The sequence below is a fragment of the Cheilinus undulatus genome, linkage group 5 (genome assembly GCF_018320785.1).
Source record: "Cheilinus undulatus linkage group 5, ASM1832078v1, whole genome shotgun sequence".
In the NCBI taxonomy this organism is placed as follows: Eukaryota; Metazoa; Chordata; class Actinopteri; order Labriformes; family Labridae; genus Cheilinus; species Cheilinus undulatus.
In genome coordinates, this window is record NC_054869.1 from 54,534,541 (window position 1) to 54,556,975 (window position 22,435).

At 42.8% G+C, this 22,435-nt stretch overlaps 1 protein-coding gene across 1 annotated transcript in view; it reads right to left on the minus strand.

Moving 5' to 3' along the window:
• The window catches only part of antxr2a (ANTXR cell adhesion molecule 2a), an 87,538-nt gene that overhangs the window by 59,311 nt on the left and 5,792 nt on the right, over positions 1-22,435 (minus strand). Inside the window, exons 2-7 of the mRNA XM_041787460.1 lie at positions 19,003-19,074; positions 10,210-10,281; positions 9,015-9,096; positions 8,825-8,929; positions 8,532-8,600; positions 4,323-4,403 (exon numbers count right to left, since the gene is read on the minus strand). Coding sequence (XP_041643394.1) covers positions 4,323-4,403; positions 8,532-8,600; positions 8,825-8,929; positions 9,015-9,096; positions 10,210-10,281; positions 19,003-19,074 — 481 coding nt within the window. The remainder of the gene's footprint in view (positions 1-4,322; positions 4,404-8,531; positions 8,601-8,824; positions 8,930-9,014; positions 9,097-10,209; positions 10,282-19,002; positions 19,075-22,435) is intronic.

Sequence of the window (22,435 nt, forward strand, 5' to 3'; positions counted from 1 at the left end):
CATGTATGGGATGAGCAGCAGAGCTGAGTTTGTGGGTTGGTCCATGAAAAATCTGACAAATCTTCTCTGACAATCCCAAACAGCTTAATCTGCCGTCGCTGTTGACTCCTGTTTTGAGTTTCTGGTGCCTACAGCAGTGGGATGGTAGGGTCAAAGTGCGGAGAAGATGTGGGCAGAGCTATGCTGATCGCTGCACCGATAGAGTAACATCTCTAGGTGGTTCTGTAGCTACAGAATCTCTTAAAATGAATTTCCCAGAAGGGAAACTAGCTAACTAACTAACTAACTAAAAACAAGGCTGATCATCATTGGAGGAAATCTCACTGCAGAGAGATATGGAGATGAGATTCTGCAACCAGTGTCAATCCCACATCTCCACAGTCTGGGACTCTGTCCTCCAAGATGGCGTAGCTGGCCCCCACCGAGCGGGTTTATCAGAGACTAGCAGAATCTGGGAGTGGAGGGGAGGGAATGTCCTGCCAGCAGTCCTGACCTCAACCCTGCTGAACTCTTGTGGATCAGCTTGGGCGTGATGTTGGTGAGCAGCATGAGGGGGAGGAGCCAGGATGGAGACCAGCATGAGGGGGAGGAGCCAGGCTGGAGACCAGCATGAGGGGGAGGAGCAAGGATGGAGACCAGCATGAGGGGGAGGAGCCAGGATGGAGACCAGCATGAGGGGGAGGAGCCAGGATGGAGACCAGCATGAGGGGGAGGAGCCAGGATGGAGACCAGCATGAGGGAGAGGAGCCAGGATGGCGACCAGCATGAGGGGGAGGAGCCAGGCTGGTGACCAGCATATGTGGGAGGAGCCAGGCTGGTGACTAGCATGAGGGGGAGGGGCCAGGCTGTGATTGGTTCTTCTACTGAGGCTCCTGTTTGTTAATGATGAGATTGTTAAATCACTAATCCGTCTTGTTTCTTCAGACTTCAATCATCCAATCACCAAACAAGAGTCAGTGGAGAACCAGCTGTTTACTCAGCTCTGCTGCTCATCTCCATTTAAAGGAAATAAACAGACTTTACTACAGCATCAGAATTATTGACAGGAAGAATTGCTGCAACAGAAAAATAATCTACCAAACATTCATGTATTTTTTTTATTGACATGGCTGTTTGATCTGTGCTTGCAGCTTTTCCTTCTTCCTGCTTGTGTTTTGTTCTTATTTGCAGCTCTGCATGAATCAGGATACTTCGTTACGCGTTGTAGAAGTGCATTACCAGCAGAGTTATGATGTCATTATCATGGTGAAAGATATTCTGAACATTTTCTCTGCATGTTAAAGACAGAGAGCTCCAGTTTCAGACCCGCCTTTCGACAGTTACAGCAACACAATCAGTCATAGTTGTTGCACTTTGCATCCACATGAGGAGGAGGACACGCCCTTTGGCTGTGTGTCCGTCCAGCTGCAGAGCTCGGCCTGCTCTCTCAAACACTACGAGCTCTGTCGGCCCCATCAGCGCTCACACAGATGTTGAGTCCGGCTCGGGTCACAGAGATCCTGCAGGGCTCACACTCATGTACAAATGTTGCCACACAAACAGCCTCCACCACCCCCCCCGCCTTGGCTGACAGCATTTCTGCTAAGAGCTGCAGCTAATGGAAAGAACTGCTAATTGGCTGGCAGAGGAGGAGGAGGCTGCAGGGAAAGTTCACATAAAAGCTGTTTAACTCCGACGGGTCCTCGCTGGTTACAGCAGCATGCTGCATGTCCAACACTCAGAATAAAGCATCACTTTTTTGACTTAGAGCACAATACAAACACTGTAAGGAGACGGCAGAGTAACTTTTTACAGCGTGGTAAAAACATTTCCCCCTCTGCCCACTGAGCTGTAACTTCCACACATTTTCCACGCAGCTTTGCAGGGAGGTCAACGAGGTTTTGCTCTAATTTTCAACCAATTTTAACGAAGCCCAGACAGGAAACAATTTTGTTCATCCACCCCACCGTCTGGGCCAAAGTTTGCTGCTTCTGTAATTTCTAAAACCAGGAGGGTTTGTGCACAATGATGGGAAAAAAATGCTTTTACTTCCCTGGCTCTATTAAAACATCTAAGAAAAACTGGTTGAAGTAATGTGAATTATTCATTTCAGTATTGGGCAACATCATCTGAAATGGTTTATAATTGATTTTATGCAATAATTTCACTTGCTGTCCCAGCTTTTTGGGACTGAAAAAGTAGATATAATAATTTTGTTCTCAGTCGCAGATGCTGAGGACCACATCACAGACTCTGAGGGCCAGATCACAGACTCTGAGGGCAACATCTCAGACTCTGAGGGCCAGATCACAGACTCTGAGGGCCACATCACAGACTCTGAGGGCCACATCTCAGACTCTGAGGGCCACATCACAGACTCTGAGGGCCACATCACAGACTCTGAGGGCCACATCACAGACTCTGAGGGCCACATCACAGACTCTGAGGGCCAGATCACAGACTCTGAGGGCCACATCATAGACTCTGAGGGCCACATCATAGACTCTGAGGGCCACATCATAGACTCTGAGGGCCACATCATAGACTCTGAGGGCCACATCACAGACTCTGAGGGCCACATCATAGACTCTGAGGGCCACATCTCAGACTCTGAGGGCCACATCATAGACTCTGAGGGCCACATCTCAGACTCTGAGGGCCACATCTCAGACTCTGAGGGCCACATCTCAGACTCTGAGGGCCACATCTCAGACTCAGCCCCATTACTCTTCGTCTCTCCATTATGAGTTTTCAGGTGTCTCCTCCAGGATCTATGAGTACATACATGGTCAGTTTGGGAAAGCATGGCGTGATGACAGAACAGCCTACCACTGGTGGTCACAGCCCATCTGACTACATTCTGGAAGAAACAATATGGTGGCTAATGCTAAGCTAACAGCAAAACAATCAAAATGGATTAAAAAGTGGATAAAAAAGAAGTTTAATGTCAGAGTTACTGGAGTGGCTTTAACCTTTAAAGACCTTGGAAAGTCACGTATGTTCCAGGCTCCCTAGAAAAGCCTCCATAAGAGCTATGAAGGCATGGATAGTGACATTAGAACAGCAAAGTGGAGGCTTCCAGAGGGGGAAGAAGTTGATGGCTATGATTTATGGTTCAAAAGTAATTTCACTTTAAATAACTTGAGTCTCTTCTTGTCATAAACCACAGTGTCGGTCTCAGAAGGTTAATGCCAGTAGCTTCACTTTTTAAAACAAGCTAACAAGCTCTGTGAGAGAGGAAAGGAAATAAAATCAAGAACATAGTCCTGTCAGACACTCCTGGAGCCTTGTCATCTCCCTCTTTCCTTGTTCCTCATTTGTGTGAATGACAGACAGGAAAACAGGAGCGAGGGGGGAGACGTTGCTCTGCAGCATGCTGCAGGCTGATTTTAATGCTGATGCTTGCTCATGTTACCTGCAGATGCATGCCCTTACACTGCAGTATTTCACTACCATCCAGTGTTTCCATGGTAACAGTAAATGTGTCTTTCGTAGCTCTTTTGTGGCAGCTGCTGGGACAAGAACCGTCCCGCTAAAACTCTAAAAATGAAGGATTCTTTTGGTTGAAGGTGTCAGAGATATCTGAGGTCATGTCTGAGAATATTCAGCTTACCTTTGCTCATTGCTTTTAGCTCATTTAGAGGTTTTAGTGCAGAAGTTTTACATATTTGACCTTTGAAAGCATTAAAACAACCCTAGAGAAAATATCAGACATGCTGCTGACAGTGCTGTTTACTTTTACTGAAAAGTCTGCTTCAAACATCTCCTCATGGTGTCTTTAAGCTGCTTTATCAGGACCCAGCTCTTTTAAACTTGTTCTCATCACTTCATTCCTCCTTGGTATTTCTGCTTTCACTTTACTATTTAGTATGAGCATGCTGTGACTGTCTCCCTACAGTGAATTACTCTGATATTTTATTTCAGACGTGCTTTATTAACTCTCATTCACGCCAAGCTTCAGCTGTTGTCATGGTGATTTTTGATGCTCTTTTACAGAAACTACTGCAGTAATCTGCTGCTAGAATTTCCCTCTGGATTGACTAAGTTTTCATTTTTACTTTTAAAATCTTTCACTTCAAACATAAAAATGCACGTGTGCACGAGTGTGACACTGATGCTGCCTTTAAAACAGGACATGTTTCTGTGGCCTGTTTACATCCATACACCTGAGTTTAAATGCTCTGCCTTCTAAAACTCCAATAAAACCTGAACTTTGAATTTTCTCCTGCAGACGAAGAGACTATCTGTCCACGTATTTTGAACCTTTTCTCCTGCAGTGTTTGCTCCAGTAAAAATGAAACCTGATCCTCTCACAGCAGCAGAAAGGAAAGAAGCAGACTTACAGAATTGACGATGCCTTTGAGAGCGTGGAAGCCATCTTTGACAGGAAACACTTGGTCCTTGGTGTCGGCGATGTCTGCGAGCTGTCGGTTTGAGCAGAGAGAGTTTTTTAGTAAATAAGGAGCGGTGCAGATTTATGGCTGCTTTCTTCTGTTTGTGTTTTCCTCTTTCTGACGGAGCTCTGTCTCTTTCTTTCATTCATTCACGGGCACGAGGAGACGCAGCAGATGGCATGACTGTGGCAAACACTTAGCTCAAAAAAAATCCCAAACTGGAGGCAATGTTTCCTTTGTTTTTGACTTAATAAGAGCCGGTTAGCGACAGAAACGGCGGACAGGCGGCGTGTTAGAACAAGTGAAGGCTTCAGTGGCATGAGGAGGAACCGTCCTGACCTCAGAGCGGATCACACTCAATAATAATGAGACCATTCACGGATTTATCAGCACATGATTAATAGGAAATCTTTCCTGTCTAAACAGGAGAGTATGAGGAGGCAATCACAGCCGAGAGCCGGGCGATCCAGACCAAACATCACAGGCATTTACAGCTGAATGCTGATGCTTCAAATATATCAGGATATTTTTCAGTAGAGCAGTAACTACTGGATGTTTAAATACGATCCCAGAGAAATATAATGATACTGAAACTGTTTGACCCACAGCTACAGAGCACACGTCCAAAACAGCCAACAAACGACAAATTTTCATTTTAATGATCAATCAAAAATCTGCATACCATCTAAAATGCGTAAATACATCTGTAACAGACAGGTAGGGGGAACCCTTAAACTAGAACATCATTCACTAAAACTGACCTTTGACATTCAGCAGGAGGAGATGGTTAATCAGGACGAACACAAAAAAGATCCTTCAACACGTTGAAAAAACCTCCATGGTTAAAACGAGCATGTATGATCTTCATTAAGCTGCAAAGCTCCAGTTAAACTCCTAATCTAACACATTCAAATCTGATTTTATACAGTTTATTTATTTTTATATTTAATGATAAATTCCTGAACACTGAGAGCAAAGAGAACTGAGGCAGATTCCTTCCTGTGTCAGCATTCTTACAATTCAGCTGGATCTGATTAGCCTAGCTTCACTTAGCCTAGCTTCATTTAGCTTAGCTTCACTTAGCTTAGCTTCACTTAGCCTAGCTTCACTTAGCTTAGCTTCACTTAGCCTAGCTTCACTTAGCTTAGCTTCATTTAGCCTAGCTTCACTCAGCCTAGTTTCACTTAGCCTAGCTTCACTTAGCTTAGCTTCACTTAGCCTAGCTTCACTTAGCCTAGCTTCACTTAGCCTAGCTTCACTAAGCTTAGCTTCACTTAGCTTAGCTTCACTTAGCCTAGCTTCACTTAGCTTCACTTAGCCTAGCTTCACTTAGCTTAGCTTCACTTAGCCTAGCTTCACTTAGCCTAGCTTCACTTAGCCTAGCTTCACTTAGCTTAGCTTCACTTAGCTTAGCTTCACTTAGCCTAGCTTCACTTAGCCTAGCTTCACTTAGCTTAGCTTCACTTAGCCTAGCTTCACTTAGCCTAGCTTCACTTAGCCTAGCTTCACTTAGCCTAGCTTCACATTGCTTAGCTTCACTTAGCTTCACTTAGCTTACCTTCACTTAGCTTAGCTTCACTTAGCCTAGCTTCACTTAGCCTAGCTTCACATTGCTTAGCTTCACTTAGCTTCACTTAACCTAGCTTCACTTAGCTTAGCTTCACTTAGCCTAGTTTCACTTAGCCTAGCTTCACTTAGCTTAGCTTCACTTAGCTTAGCTTCACTTTGCTTAGCTTCACTTAGCTTCACTTAGCCTAGCTTCACTTTGCTTAGCTTCACTTAGCTTCACTTAGCCTAGCTTCACTTAGCTATGCTTCACTTAGCTGAGCTTCACTTAGCCTAGCTTCACTTAGCTTCACTTAGCCTAGCTTCACTTAGCTTAGCTTCACTTAGCCTAGCTTCACTTAGCTTAGCTTCACTTAGCCTAGCTTCACTTAGCCTAGCTTCACTTAGCCTAGCTTCACTTAGCTTAGCTTCACTTAGCCTAGCTTCACTTAGCCTAGATACACTTAGCTTAGCTTTACTTAGCCTAGCTTCACTTAGCCTAGCTTCACTTAGCCTAGCTTCACATTGCTTAGCTTCACTTAGCTTCACTTAGCTTACCTTCACTTAGCTTAGCTTCACTTAGCCTAGTTTCACTTAGCTTAGCTTCACTTAGCCTAGCTTCACTTAGCCTAGTTTCACTTAGCTTAGCTTCACTTAGCCTAGCTTCACTTAGCCTAGCTTCACTTAGCCTAGCTTCACTTAGCTTAGCTTCACTTAGCTTAGCTTCACTTTGCTTAGCTTCACTTAGCTTCACTTAGCCTAGCTTCACTTTGCTTAGCTTCACTTAGCTTCACTTAGCCTAGCTTCACTTAGCTATGCTTCACTTAGCTGAGCTTCACTTAGCCTAGCTTCACTTAGCTTCACTTAGCCTAGCTTCACTTAGCTTAGCTTCACTTAGCCTAGCTTCACTTAGCTTAGCTTCACTTAGCCTAGCTTCACTTAGCCTAGCTTCACTTAGCCTAGCTTCACTTAGCTTAGCTTCACTTAGCCTAGCTTCACTTAGCCTAGATACACTTAGCTTAGCTTTACTTAGCCTAGCTTCACTTAGCCTAGCTTCACTTAGCCTAGCTTCACATTGCTTAGCTTCACTTAGCTTCACTTAACCTAGCTTCACTTAGCTTAGCTTCACTTAGCCTAGCTTCACTTAGCCTAGCTTCACTTAGCCTAGCTTCACATTGCTTAGCTTCACTTAGCTTCACTTAGCCTAGCTTCACTTTGCTTAGCTTCACTTAGCCTAGCTTCACTTAGCCTAGTTTCACTTAGCTTAGCTTCACTTAGCCTAGCTTCACTTAGCCTAGCTTCACTTAGCCTAGCTTCACTTAGCCTAGCTTCACTTAGCTTAGCTTCACTTAGCTTAGCTTCACTTAGCCTAGCTTCACTTAGCTTCACTTAGCCTAGCTTCACTTTGCTTAGCTTCACTTAGCTTCACTTAGCCTAGCTTCACTTAGCTATGCTTCACTTAGCTGAGCTTCACTTAGCCTAGCTTCACTTAGCTTCACTTAGCCTAGCTTCACTTAGCTTAGCTTCACTTAGCCTAGCTTCACTTTACCTAGCTTCACTTAGCTTAGCTTCACTTAGCCTAGCTTCACTTAGCTTAGCTTCACTTAGCCTAGCTTCACTTAGCCTAGCTTCACTTAGCCTAGCTTCACTTAGCCTAGATACACTTAGCTTAGCTTTACTTAGCCTAGCTTCACTTAGCCTAGCTTCACTTAGCCTAGCTTCACATTGCTTAGCTTCACTTAGCTTCACTTAACCTAGCTTCACTTAGCTTAGCTTCACTTAGCCTAGCTTCACTTAGCCTAGCTTCACTTAGCCTAGCTTCACTTAGCCTAGCTTCACATTGCTTAGCTTCACTTAGCTTCACTTAGCCTAGCTTCACTTTGCTTAGCTTCACTTAGCCTAGCTTCACTTAGCCTAGCTTCACTTAGCCTAGCTTCACTTTGCTTAGCTTCATTTATCCTAGATTCATTTAGTCTTGCTTTACTTAGCTTAGCTTCACTTAGCCTAGCTTCACTTAGCTTAGCTTCCCTAAGCATTAAGGCTGGTATCTTAAGATTTACCCAGAATGCTTTGCTTTAAGGTTGGAGGAGTATAACACAGCTAAACACTGGTCGGTTTCATTTGTCCTCATGTTGCCAACATATTTAGACAGTTTGAGGATTTACCAGCAACTTCAATAAAAACAGGATCCTGAAGGATATGACAGCGCAGGAACTCTGTTGGTCTGATTCCATTATAACAAGATAAAATTCAAACCTGATAAAAACCTGATATGATACAACAGGTGATAAAAATATAATACAATCAGACAGGAAAACATACAGTTCTAACGTTTGTCAGACTCTTCATCCTCTCCTTCCTCTCTTTAAAAAAAAAACGCCGTCTTTGCTGACTAATTTTGGAATCTCCAGGCCCAGCTGCGCCCTGATTTTCAGGTGTAATATCCCTTTAAGACCAGGATTTCCTGCACAGGTAACAGCTTTTATATTACATGTGTTTACCTTTGTTGTCAGCGTTCCAGCGCGCCGGCGTGTTGCGCTTTAAGAGGTAAATATTCCAGCATACGTTCATGACAGACGAGCCGTGTTCACATTAAGACTGCGGCTCTCTTACCTGCTGCTCGTCAAAGTCTTTGATTCCCACACAGTAAACACGGGCGCCGTATTTCCTCGCCTCTTCTGCCTGCACATGAAAACACACGTGTAGAAGGTGAGCAACAGGTCCAGGATGGGGAGACGGAAAAAAGTGTCTTTTAAATGAGGAACAAACAAGATGTGTAGGCGTCAATCACAGAATTTAAAGAATTTCAGTCTCAGGATAAAGTTTAGATCCAAATCTCTTTAAAAAATTAGAGTCAAACTTAAATGAAGCAGCATTCATCATTTATTTGTGGGTCTGAATATCACCTCCTGCACAGTGAGCTCATGAACGTAAACCTCCAGCTTGCCGTCCGTCAGAGCCAGGATGATACTTGATGATTTCATCCCCTGAGCCTGAATCTGAACGGAGGCCTGCAGGGTCAAAGAACACCATTAAATCTACATTTAAGCATTTTTAAAATTTCAAATACTGTTTAATAACAATAAAGGTACGGACTTCCTTTATCCCTTCGTGCATGTACGTTTCTCCAGCTGGTTTCACGTCACGCAGCCTCCTCAGACCTTCCTCGATCTCGTACCTACAAACACAAAACAATGAATGGTCCATGATAATAATAATAATAGTGATAATAGTAATAATAATAATAATAATAATAATAATAAAACATTAATATTAATAGTAATAACAATAATAATAATAATAATAATAATAATAATAATAATAATAAATTATTATTAATAATAAATTATTAATAATAATATAACTAATATTATTAATAGTAATAATAATAATAATAATAAAATATTAATATTAATATTAATATTAATAGTAGTAGTAATAATAATAATAATAATAATAATAAAATGTTATTAATATTACTAATACTATTACTAATAATAATATAATAACCAGTGTTATAACATATTTAACACAGGGCCAGAAGCTGCACTGAGACCATTCCACAGTTAGCTGGACTCCCACAGTGGGTCACTCCCACAGTGGATCACTCCTACAGTGGATCACTCCCACAGTGGGTCACTCCTACAGTGGGTCACTCCCACAGTGGGTCACTCCCACAGTGGATCACTCCTACAGTGGGTCACTCCCACAGTGGGTCACTCCCACAGTGGATCACTCCTACAGTGGGTCACTCCCACAGTGGGTCACTCCCACAGTGGATCACTCCTACAGTGGGTCACTCCCACAGTGGATCACTCTCACAGTGGATCACTCCTACAGTGGATCACTCCTACAGTGGATCACTCCTACAGTGGGTCACTCCCACAGTGGGTCACTCCCACAGTGGATCACTCCTACAGTGGATCACTCCCACAGTGGGTCACTCCCACAGTGGGTCACTCCCACAGTGGATCACTCCCACAGTGGATCACTCCTACAGTGGGTCACTCCCACAGTGGGTCACTCCCACAGTGGATCACTCCCACAGTGGGTCACTCCCACAGTGGATCACTCCTACAGTGGATCACTCCCACAGTGGGTCACTCCCACAGTGGATCACTCCCACAGTGGGTCACTCCCACAGTGGATCACTCCTACAGTGGATCACTCCCACAGTGGGTCACTCCCACAGTGGATCACTCCTACAGTGGGTCACTCCTACAGTGGGTGTACAGCATGGATAGTCCACAGGGAGGTAAATATAGGGTGATGAAGCTCTTCCAGTCTGTACCTGTCTCCAGTCAGCGGCAGCAGGACGGTGGCTTTAGCGGAGAAAACGATGAATGACACCCTCATCCTGGGGCTGGAGAAGAACAAACAAACATGAGCATTAAAAATATAAATATGGCTCATTCTTTAAAGGAACAACACAAATCTATGACAATATGAAGTAACATGAGGTTATATCTTTAGACTAAATATGAATGATAACACTTCTCAGAGGGAGAACCTCAGAAATAAAAGCCTGACTCTTTCCTAAAGGCCTGGTCCCCTCTGACATGTAAATAGAGGTCCCAGGTATGATGGAGGACCTGTGGGGATGTGTTCTGGTGAATGTGTGAGGACTGAGCTCTGATTCTGTCTCATGTTTACTCTCTGTCCCCTCATAAACATGACTCAGACAAACACAGCTGCTTTAGAGTAAATACAGAACATTTACTACATCACAGAGACAGCAGCGTTACACAACTCTAACTTTACCAATGCTCTCCTGACACCTGTACAGAAGACCAGACTGTAGAGGACAGAAGCTAAAGGTCATCAGAGTTCAAATCTAGCATGAACCGGGTCCTTGCTGACCATCGGACCCCCATATGTGTCCTAACACCTCTCTCTACTGTTCAGCATTGATACTTCCTGTCCAGATGTTAGACCTGCCCACGCCATAGGCACTAATGTGACCCCAAACCATCAGAGAAGCGGGCTTTAGACCTGAGCCAGGAGAACCAGCTGGTGGGCCTTCTCAGGCCTGAACCCAGTCTCAGTCCTGGTTCCACTGGACCAAAGCCAGTCCTAAACCCAGTCTCAGTCCTCTGTTTACACTGGACTAAAGCCAGTCCTAAACCCAGTCTCAGTCCTCTGTTTACACTGGACTAAAGCCAGTCCTAAACCCAGTCTCAGTCCTCTGTTTACACTGGACTAAAGCCAGTCCTAAACCCAGTCTCAGTCCTCTGTTTACACTGGACTAAAGCCAGTCCTAAACCCAGTCTCAGTCCTCTGTTTCTGCTGGACCAAAGCCAGTCCTAAACCCAGTCTCAGTCCTCTGTTTACAATGGACTAAAGCCAGTCCTAGACCCAGTCTCAGTCCTCTGTTTACACTGGACTAAAGCCAGTCCTAAACCCAGTCTCAGTCCTCTGTTTCTGCTGGACCAAAGCCAGTCCTAAACCCAGTCTCAGTCCTCTGTTTACAATGGACTAAAGCCAGTCCTAAACCCAGTCTCAGTCCTCTGTTTACACTGGACTAAAGCCAGTCCTAAACCCAGTCTCAGTCCTCTGTTTACACTGGACTAAAGCCAGTCCTAGACCCAGTCTCAGTCCTCCTAGCCCTGGTCTGTCCTCCACAGAGCCAGATAAACTTCCCTCCTTCTCTTTCTGGTGTTTCCTTCAGAGATCTGAAGCCGTGGCAGCATAAGGAGAGGTGCTGATATTTCTCACCCACATGACACAGTCGCCGTCCTCCCCCGCAAACACGCCGCCATCTTTACCGCCACACGGGCCGAGCTGGCAGGGAGCAGCCGTATACATCCACATCCTGTCTGCAGTCATATGTGGACTAAAAACTCTGAGAGAAACTCGACGAAAAGCTCGCCACGCTCGAGTCAGAGAGGAGAAAACCGTGGGCGCCGACTTAATATCAAACTCCAGGCTTTAACGGAGACTGTGAGGAGAAATGTTAGCTTTTACACCCCAAACAGGCGGCCATTTTCCCATGATCCTCTTCTCATTTACATAAAATCCAAACGGCACCAGATGGAAACTGTTCTGTTTAAAACACAAAGTTGTCCTGATTTATCATGGCGGCCTTTTCTCCATGATCACAGTGGTCAGGATAGAGGTCTAGACTACATGGAGGGGGGTGTTCTGGTCAGGATAGAGGTCTGGTCTACATGGAGGGGGGTGTTCTGGTCAGGATAGAGGTCTAGACTACATGCAGGGGGGTGTTCTGGTCAGGATAGAGGTCTGGTCTACATGGAGGGGGGTGTTCTGGTCAGGATAGAGGTCTAGACTACATGTAGGGGGGTGTTCTGGTCAGGATAGAGGTCTAGACTACATGCAGGGGGGTGTTCTGGTCAGGATAGAGGTCTGGTCTACATGCAGGGGGGTGTTCTGGTCAGGATAGAGGTCTAGACTACATGCAGGGGGGTGTTCTGGTCAGGATAGAGGTCTAGACTACATGCAGGGGGGTGTTCTGGTCAGGATAGAGGTCTGGTCTACATGCAGGGGGGTGTTCTGGTCAGGATAGAGGTCTGGTCTACATGCAGGGGGGTGTTCTGGTCAGGATAGAGGTCTAGACTACATGCAGGGGGGTGTTCTGGTCAGGATAGAGGTCTAGACTACATGCAGGGGGGTGTTCTGGTCAGGATAGAGGTCTAGACTACATGCAGGGGGGTGTTCTGGTCAGGATAGAGGTCTAGACTACATGGAGGGGGGTGTTCTGGTCAGGATAGAGGTCTAGACTACATGCAGGGGGGTGTTCTGGTCAGGATGGAGGTCTGGTCTACATGTAGGGGGGTGTTCTGGTCAGGATAGAGGTCTGGTCTACATGTAGGGGGGTGTTCTGGTCAGGATAGAGGTCTGGTCTACATGCAGGGGGGTGTTCTGGTCAGGATAGAGGTCTGGTCTACATGGAGGGGGGGTGTTCTGGTCAGGATAGAGGTCTAGACTACATGCAGGGGGGTGTTCTGGTCAGGATAGAGGTCTAGACTACATGGAGGGGGGTGTTCTGGTCAGGATAGAGGTCTGGTCTACATGCAGGGGGGTGTTCTGGTCAGGATAGAGGTCTGGTCTACATGCAGGGGGGTGTTCTGGTCCTCTTTAGTTGGACTCCTTCCTGGGTTGACAGTTTAGGAAACGTCTAAATCTGGAGATCGGGGATGCAGCGCTGCATCAGGATCCTCTCTCTGAATCCTCTCTGTTCATCTATTCCACACTGACAGGACGGTACGAGGCACCTCTGTCATGTTTTTCAAAGTAAAAGTCAGATGACTTATTTCTGTGGTGAGGTTATCCACGCTTTTATTCTGAAATGTTTCTCCTCTGTTGTGCAAAGTTGCTTTGGTTTTTCTCTGCAGAACTTTCCTTTAATTTCAAACATCAGATTAGGAAAGAGTCTCCTCTCTGCAGTTTCTTGTCATGCACCTTTCGCTTCGCTTTGTCAGCTATGATCCAGTTATTTTTATGATCTATGAATTTAGTTCATTTTAACAGGATGAACTAAAGTAGCTGAGAGTTTGAACTCACACATTACTGCTAACAGGAGAGATCTGAGCTGATGTGAAGGTCCTGATTCACCTGTTAGATCGATTTCACATCCATGAAACAAACGTTTCTCATCCTCACATCATCGTCTCATCACCGTCTCAGCTCATTAACTGAGCTAACCATCTTCATTCAAGCGTGCTGAGATATTTTTAACAGGACTTCCTAAAGTTGGACTTTCATGGTTGATGTGAGCAGATGAGGAGAACGATCCTGCAGGCCGAGGAACCACATTCTGGTTTATCTGATTCACAGCGCTGGTGTGCCGTCAGCTTCTGTCTCTCTTACTTTATCTTAAAAGCTGTCCCTTTTGTGTTTTTATATAGTAAAGAATGAATTATTGCTTGTTTTTGTTGTAAAATGCACGGCATGAGGAACTTAAGAATAATTGCGTAGTCAATTGCAATTTTGAGTAAAAAAATTGCAATTCGATTATTTTCCCAAATCGTTCAGCCCTACTCAGCAGCAGTACTGATGAGCTTAAACTTCATTCAGATCTTACAGAGCTGCATTTTAGCCTCCGACCCTGCAGCCTCAGTCTGAAGTAATATCCCAGCAGCCATCATCCAGCATGCATGATGGCCACAGGGAGCTCAGCACGCCCTTAAGACGCCATAACCAATGGTCAACACGCCTAAGGCAGCTCCAGAGCTGCAGTGTCCAACATGCTGCTAAAGTTAGGGGTAGTGTTATTTTAATTATCAATAAAGGAAAAGAATAGAACTGCTGCTAGGGTGTGGCATGCATCTGCAGATTCAGGCTAAGAACTGTGATATCGCTGTGAGTCGTGAAGGATCAGTTGCTTCGTTAACGTTTCTGTCTGGAGGATCGGTAGCTTCGTTAACGTTTCTGTCTGGAGGATCAGTAGCTTCGTTAACGTTTCTCTCTGGAGGATCGGTAGCTTCGTTAACGTTTCTCTCTGGAGGATCAGTAGCTTCGTTAACGTTTCTCTCTGGAGGATCAGTAGCTTCGTTAACGTTTCTCTCTGGAGGATCAGTAGCTTCGTTAATGTTTCTGTCTGGAGGATCAGTAGCTTCGTTAACGTTTCTCTCTGGAGGATCAGTAGCTTCGTTAACGTTTCTCTCTGGAGGCTCGGTAGCTTCGTTAACGTTTCTCTCTGGAGGCTCGGTAGCTTCGTTAACGTTTCTCTCTGGAGGATCAGTAGCTTCGTTAACGTTTCTCTCTGGAGGATCAGTAGCTTCGTTAACGTTTCTGTCTGGAGGATCAGTAGCTTCGTTAACGTTTCTGTCTGGAGGATCAGTAGCTTCGTTAACGTTTCTCTCTGGAGGATCAGTAGCTTCGTTAACGTTTCTCTCTGGAGGATCAGTAGCTTCGTTAACGTTTCTGTCTGGAGGATCAGTAGCTTCGTTAACGTTTCTGTCTGGAGGATCAGTAGCTTCGTTAACGTTTCTCTCTGGAGGATCAGTAGCTTCGTTAACGTTTCTCTCTGGAGGATCAGTAGCTTCGTTAACGTTTCTGTCTGGAGGATCAGTAGCTTTATTAACGTTTCTCTCTGGTTGTGAGGAGAACAGAGATGTGGACATTTCAGAGAAACATAAAAACACTCAGATGCCATCGTACATCCAAGCAGCCATCTTTAAGTTAAAAGGGTTTAAAGAGTGGAGAAATGTCTGATGAAGACTGAAGGAAGTGGAGACGCCAGGGACATTTTGGGGGGGGTCTATGCAGAGGGGGGTCCGGTTGTGTCCACATGGCGGAACAGAAGAGCTCTTGGTGAGCGAGCATTGTTTAGCAGATTGTCGTCGGCTCCTTCCAGTGTTCTCGCTCTTACTGTACATTGTCTGAGCGCCGGCCGCTCCGTGCTGAGAGGAGAAGGGGGCGACGTGTGGAGCCGGACCCCCCTCCACACCACACCACCCGCCCCCCAAGTGCAAATGGCCGTTCTCACAGCCCAGAAGACTGCTCCTCTCTGCCACCCACTCCCACCTGGTGCCTTTGCTATTTTCTTCAACCATCCACTCGATTCTGGCTGGGTCGCCGCCGTCTGTCCTGTGCTGGCAGGAAGCGTTTGACTCAAACGTTATGCAAGCTCCACATTCAAGACGCTTTTTTAACATAATATGTGCAAAAAAAAAAAAAAAAAGGATGTGGTCGATTTTACAGTTTGATCATTTGTAAAACAGGTGTGAAGAAGTGGAGTCTGAGCAGGACCAAACTCCTGTCAGGAGATCTTTAATTAGCTAATCAATGAAGCAAACATGGGGTTAAATTTAGCCGTTTAATAAGAATGTTACTCCAGTTCTTCTGCCATCAGTGAAGGTGTATTTCTCTGATCAAACCTTTTTTATTTGAGGTAAACACGCGGGAGCTCTGAGAGGGCCGACGCTCAGTGGAGAAGTCTCCAGATGAGCCGTAACCTTAGCCTGTGAGGAGACCTGCAGACCCATGGGCAGAGGAAACCTCAGCAGGGCCGCCCAGAGGGAACCCCCCCCACACACACACACTAGCTCCCACCACCCACCATCCAGACGTCCTGAATCTTACCCTAAAACACACCACACCACTGCGCCGCCTTGTTTTTGTTCAGCATGGCTCCATGCTGCTGTCACCTCCCCTCCACACATTTACCTTTCACCCCTGCTGCTCATGAGCCGTTACCATGTGACCTTTGGATGGCTCCAAACTGCCAGTTAGCTCGTTAGCCTCCCGACGTACTGAGTCGTGGTCGACGTGGTGCAGCGAGGCCCAAATGTCTCATCAACATTTGAGCAGAAATACAGAAGTTAACAAAGTCAATGCTCCTCCGGTGTTATGATTAAAAATGTGTCCATGTTAACTGATGACTTCCTCCCAGTGTCTCTAAGGCTGCTACCTCTGATCATCTCTGTGTTTAGTTTTTATATTAAAGATGAACTTTTAGAAAAGTTCAGAAATTATCATAAAGATGACAGAGAGCACTCATGTTATTGTTAGAGTTAACTACTATAAAAAAAATAATAACAACAATAAAAATTATTTTTAAAAAGTAATAAAAATAATAACAATAATATTAAAATAATTGTTATTTATTAATAAATAAAAATAAATATAATTATATTATTATTAACAATCATCATTATCATCATCATAAATATTATTATTCTATAATAACATAACAATAATAATAATATTTTTTCTATTATATTACAATAACAATAATAACAAAGACAATAACAATAATTTTATTATTATTATTATAATTATTGTTATTATTATTATTATTATTATTGCTATAATAATATTATTGTTAATAATAATAAAAATATTAATAATTATTATTTTTATTAGATGACAATAATAATAATAATAATATATATTCCTAATTATTCTATAATAAAATAATAATAATAATAACAATAATAATAATAATAATAATAACAATAATAATAATAATATAGTAATGAAAATAATAGTAATAATAATAATAATAACAATAAAAATATTCTGCTGAAGGTCATCAGTGAACATGTTCACAGGGCACCAAAGCTTTAAAAAAATAATTCTGTCATCCAGGTGAATAATTCATCTGTTTAACAAATGAAAGGAAACTCTGGAACTGGCAGTAGTGCAGCTTAGACAGTGTGCAGCAGTTTTCTGTTCAAATAAATAAATAAAATACCAAAGAGTGAATGACCATGACTTTTATTTCAGTGGCTATGACGGCATAAATCAGAATCTTAAATATTCTTTTGAATTATTCTAAAATAAAATCAGCTAAAGCCACTATTTCTGTCATTCACGTCATCCTGAGAACATTTTCAGCAGCAGAGAGTCTGAGCTCAGTAAACCTCTCTGCACCGTCTCATCAGCCCTCCTGTGTGGACTCTGCAGTCCTGATCAGGGTTTCTGCACACTTCTAGGATCCTTTTAGGACGCAGCCAAAGAACAAGAACTGCAGCATAAAGCAGCCATTTCTGGATTTCCCTGCTATCCTGAAGTCAAACTTCCTTAAACGTACATTTCCTCATCTCCTCCTCATTCAGGGTTTGTGAGGATTAAGGCTGAATGATTTGAGAAAATAATCTAATCCCAGTATGTGATTACTTTAAGGTTCCTCATCTTGTGTATATTCAACAAACATACGCAATAAATAATTCTATATTATAGCTAATGTAATACAAGATTAATTAAACTAGGGATAAAAGGTTTTTGAAAAATGTAATTGTGATTTTGGCTCATATAGCAAATTTGATCGCTTTACTGAAGGGATGATAATTTTTTATGTTATTCTCATTTTTTATTAAGAAAATCATACATGAAGCAGAAAAGTAGGACTTTACTTAACTATTTTGGAAAAAAGACGATTGTATAAATGCACAATGTGTAGATGACGAAATTTATGCTGTAAAAAAAATGCATCAAATCAGTATTTTGACACATTTCAGGGTAAAAAAAAATTGCACTGTCTGCGATTTGAAAATTGCAGCAGGCCAAATTGCGATTTAACTAATTTGCAATTAACTGTCCATCCCTAGTGAGGATGGTGTAGATTTATTCAATATTCAGACCAAATCTATTAAAATCAACGTTGGTGCTGAACTTTGACACATCCAGGACTACATTTAAAAAATGAAAAATATTAATCTGTTAAAATGTTTTTAAAGCACTTTTTTAACGGTAGATTTTTCTCCATGACTGATTCAGGGTGCAAAATTTTAATCTGGCACTAAAAAACAAAAAACTGATCATGCGTCAATATCTGTATTAAATAAATCCCACCATCACATGACATTTAGATTTCAGTTTTATTTATTTTATTCATTTTTTTTAATGGAAAAAAAACACAACTGTGACTTCTTTTAGTCAGACTGACTTTTAAAATCAAATAAATAAATAATGAATAAATAATATTTGGTCGTTTTGGTCAGTTATGATAAAAGAAATAAATGAAATTGGGGGAAAATTTTTTCTTTAATTTTGAACGAATGTTTCGGGCAGAATGGAGTATTATGGAGGTAAATGTGAATGATTCTGGACGGTTCTGCCTCTAACCTCTCCATATTTTTATCCTTGCTCTGTGGAGGAGGCTTTTCAGATAACTGTGGATATTTAAAGAATATCTGATCACCAAACAGTCAGTCCTGGTTTCTGAAATCTCACTTGGATATAAAAGTGGATCCTGATTCTGCACAGATGATAAAAATCAGACAAATTCAGACTAAAATGCATCACTGAACACATTTTATAGGCGGTTTTTAAAGCTGAATGATAACTGAGAGCTGTAACGGCTCAGCAGACTGGAGTAGAAATGATCTCCTGTCTAGAAGGAAGGGATTTTTCTGAAACCAGATTCAGAATGGAACCGTGACCCTAGAATCAGCATCATGATGACTCATGAGACACCGAGACCCACCCCCCCCAACGAACAGGATTCAGTCATTTTATTAGAATCAGAGTTCAAACCCCGGAAGTTTGATGCCAACCTTTCTGAGGCTCAGATCTTTCATCATCATTCTCTCTGACTCTATGAAATGCTCGCTGTAAAAACAAACTTGTATTGTGTTTGAGAAAGTCAGAAAGTACCGCCCCAGCTTCCTCCACTCACCTCACAAATCTGTCGGTGAGGTTCTTGACGAACGAGTAAATCTCGTACCAGTCGGTGGCGACGCTCCCCGACCTGAGAGAAGAAAGGAGAGTCAGTCAGCGGCAGCAGATTGTGTGCTGGGGAGTAAAACACTGAGTGTGTGTGTTCACCGTGTGTGTGTGTGCTTTGTAACACAGCCACAGTTGGACATTAACACCAGCCACATGCTGGATCATTGAGCTGAGAAGTCTGTGATCTATAGCAGCCACTAAAGCTGTTAGAAAGCTCAAATGTTCACACGAGCAGAGCGCCGTCTCTCTACAAATCTCTCCCTGGCTCTGCAGAAGGAATTATTTACCAGAAGAAATAAAGAGAATGCACAAAAACACATCAGAGAAACTTCATTTAAGGAGACAAAGTATGAGGAGAGTGGGCGACAAACTGCAGCAGGTCTACTGAGGAACGCAGGTGAAGTCAGACTTTAGGGGACGATGATATTCATGAATTAGTTTCAGCTGATAAACTACGTTCAGATCTAAACCTTTAGTTAAAGGATGTTTACGGCCTGAATGTACTATCTACTGGTACTGATATCATGCTGGTGATGTTGTGCATCCCTTTACATTTCCAGGTGAATGCAGCTATTCTCTTTCTCCCACCTTCCCTCAGGCTCATCCTTCCTTCATCCTTGTGAAACCTCAGCGTAACGAGGAGGGCTGAAGGATTTGCAAAAACAATCTAATCGCGATTTTTTTCCCAATATTGCAACTGTGAATTGATATGCAGTTATTCTAGGTTCCTCATCTCATGTGTTGTTCAGCAATAATTCATTCTATTTTATAACCAGCACTATATTAGATTTAAAAAATGGGGATAAACAATTTTGAAGAAATCACAATTTGTGCTCTCATTGTAAATTTGATATCAACTGGCATGGAGGGGGAATTTTACATTCTTCTTATTATGATTAAAAAGAAATAAACATAACCTAGAAAAAGACTGTTATAAAAACTCTAAAAAAGTCTCTTGAATGTTTGCATGCAGTGTAGAACATAAAATCTCTGCTGCTGCTGCAAAACAAAAATGCATTGAACTGGTATTTTTACAAATTTCAGGTTAACCCTTGTGCCCTCCACAAATTTACTACCCTCTGGACAAATGTACACGTACAGGAAAACTGCCATTAAATCAGCATACATCAATATGTCTTTCTACCTTTTTTCATAAATCTCTTTAACAACTTCAGACCTGCTCAAAACTACCAAACATTCAATAATTCTCAGAATTTTAACTCTTTAAATGCCAGTTTGATTATTTGAAATATTTCATTTTTTACTGCAAAAAAAAACAAAAAGTGAATTATTTTCCATATAATCAATAGTAGAAAGATGGGGCTTTGGTGCTGATGAGAGTCTTGGATGGGTCAAAGATTAGCAACTAAACTGATGTGATTGCATTAATATTTTTAGGTAATGTCAGAAATACCCTCTGGACACCTTGGAGGCTAAAATCCTCCATTGACTTCCATTCAAACCAGGTTTTTTAATCTCACTGTCACTGCAGTATAAAATCATGCATTCTTTAATGTCAGCATTTCAATGTGAAGAAGTCTAGTGACATTTGACATTTTTACCGTATTCCACCAGATTCAAGCATTTCCTCATTGTAGGACCATGCACCACACTCTTCTGTTTTTGCTGTTATATTAGGGAGAGTTTTGTGTGAGTTTAAAGGGTTAAAATTTGAGAATTATTGAATGTTTGGTAGTTTTGAGCAGGTCTGAAGTTGTTACAGAGATTTATGAAAAAAAGTAGGAAAAAATATTGATGTATGCTGATTTAATGGCAGTTTTTTGTATGTGTACATTTTGGCCTGGAAGGTGTCCAGAGGGTAGAAAATTCACTGAGAGAGTCTGAATGACATTTAAGAGTAAAACATGTTGGATTTCAGAAACTTAACTAGAAAGAAAAGTTCCTGTAGAAATTCATGCCACAAGCTGTAAAACTGACAAAATGATTACAAATTAGAAAAAAAAAAAAGTTGAGAAAAATGGCCAAAAATGCCCGAGGAGGGCAGAAGGGTTAAAGAAATATTGTACTGTCTGCAATGTGAAAATTGCAGCGGGCCATGTTGCGATTTAGTCTAATTTGCGATTAATTGCCCAGCCCTTGAGATGAACTGGAGCAAAAATGTGGCAGGAAATGTTCAGGAAAATTCCCCACATGTGAGCAGGAGGGTTTGAAAAGATTGACTAAAAACTGTTTACAAATCTAGAACAGCCTGATGCTGCTATGAACGATTCCCAGTCTCATCTGACAGTGCAGAACAGGGCTGATAATTCTAACACTGATGTCTGATCAGACTGGTACCAGGGCCTAAACAGCTGGTCTGTGCATCACCAGCCTTCCTTTGTCCTGATTTGTGGGGAACATAAAAAGGAAGAATAGCGTCACTAGAAGCCTGATCTTGAACTCTTCCTCTCCTCACATCCTGCAGCACAGAATCACGCTCACACAGCCATACTGGAGTATCAGTGCTGGGAATCTGGCTCCAGCTGACTGTGGTTTAGTTGTTGGTTTGGCAAACACTTCTGCACTAAGAGTTTCCTTTGGCTGCAGAAATCATGCTGCACAAACTGCTGACATCAGAGATCGGCGTTATCAGAACAGCCCGGAAACCTGACGTAGGAGGTGTTTATCTGCAGACAAGAAAACTTCAGTCAACGAGATCAGTGCCTATCTGACCGCAGGATAACAACACTAAGGAATCTCTGCAGCAGCACTTAAAACACGGAGTCAGACACATGTCCAACCATGCAACGGCGTTAGAATCAAAGAAAAGCTCCGATCTGAGCCCACAGCCAAACTCTGTAACAATCTCTGTCATCATCCTGTCATTGAGTCATTATGAGGAGGGCGGGGTGGTTAGAAAACGGGTCAGAGCAGCAGAGGGTGGAGGGGCGGGGGGCACGTCTGAAAAACAGTCACTGTCAGAGTTCCCCAGGATGCACTGCAGCTCTGTGCAGGACGCTGCCATGAAGCTGAGCTGAACAAATGTGTTTACTTTCTGAAGAGCTCCGAGGGCGGGAACGAAACAGGAAGAAGAACATTACCAAAGTCTGAAATCTGACAGCAACTTCACTCAATGTTCAACATGTTCTTCTAGATGTTTCTGAAGCCCTACTAGGAACAGAGCAGACACATTTATATCTACATTTTCAGCTCTAACATGCATATATGTGATGCATTTCTGAGCACAGATCAGGGAGAAGCTGCAGCTAGAGAGAGAGAGAGAGCACTGCTGAAATTACCTAATGCCTTTGTGCAGTTTAGAAAGCTTGCATGCAATTTTTGACTATTAAAAACAAGACATTGGCCAACACTGGACTTCTGCTTTTGTTGCTCCAGTTTCCTGCAGGTGCTGACATTGTTTGATTAAAATGGATTCATATAAA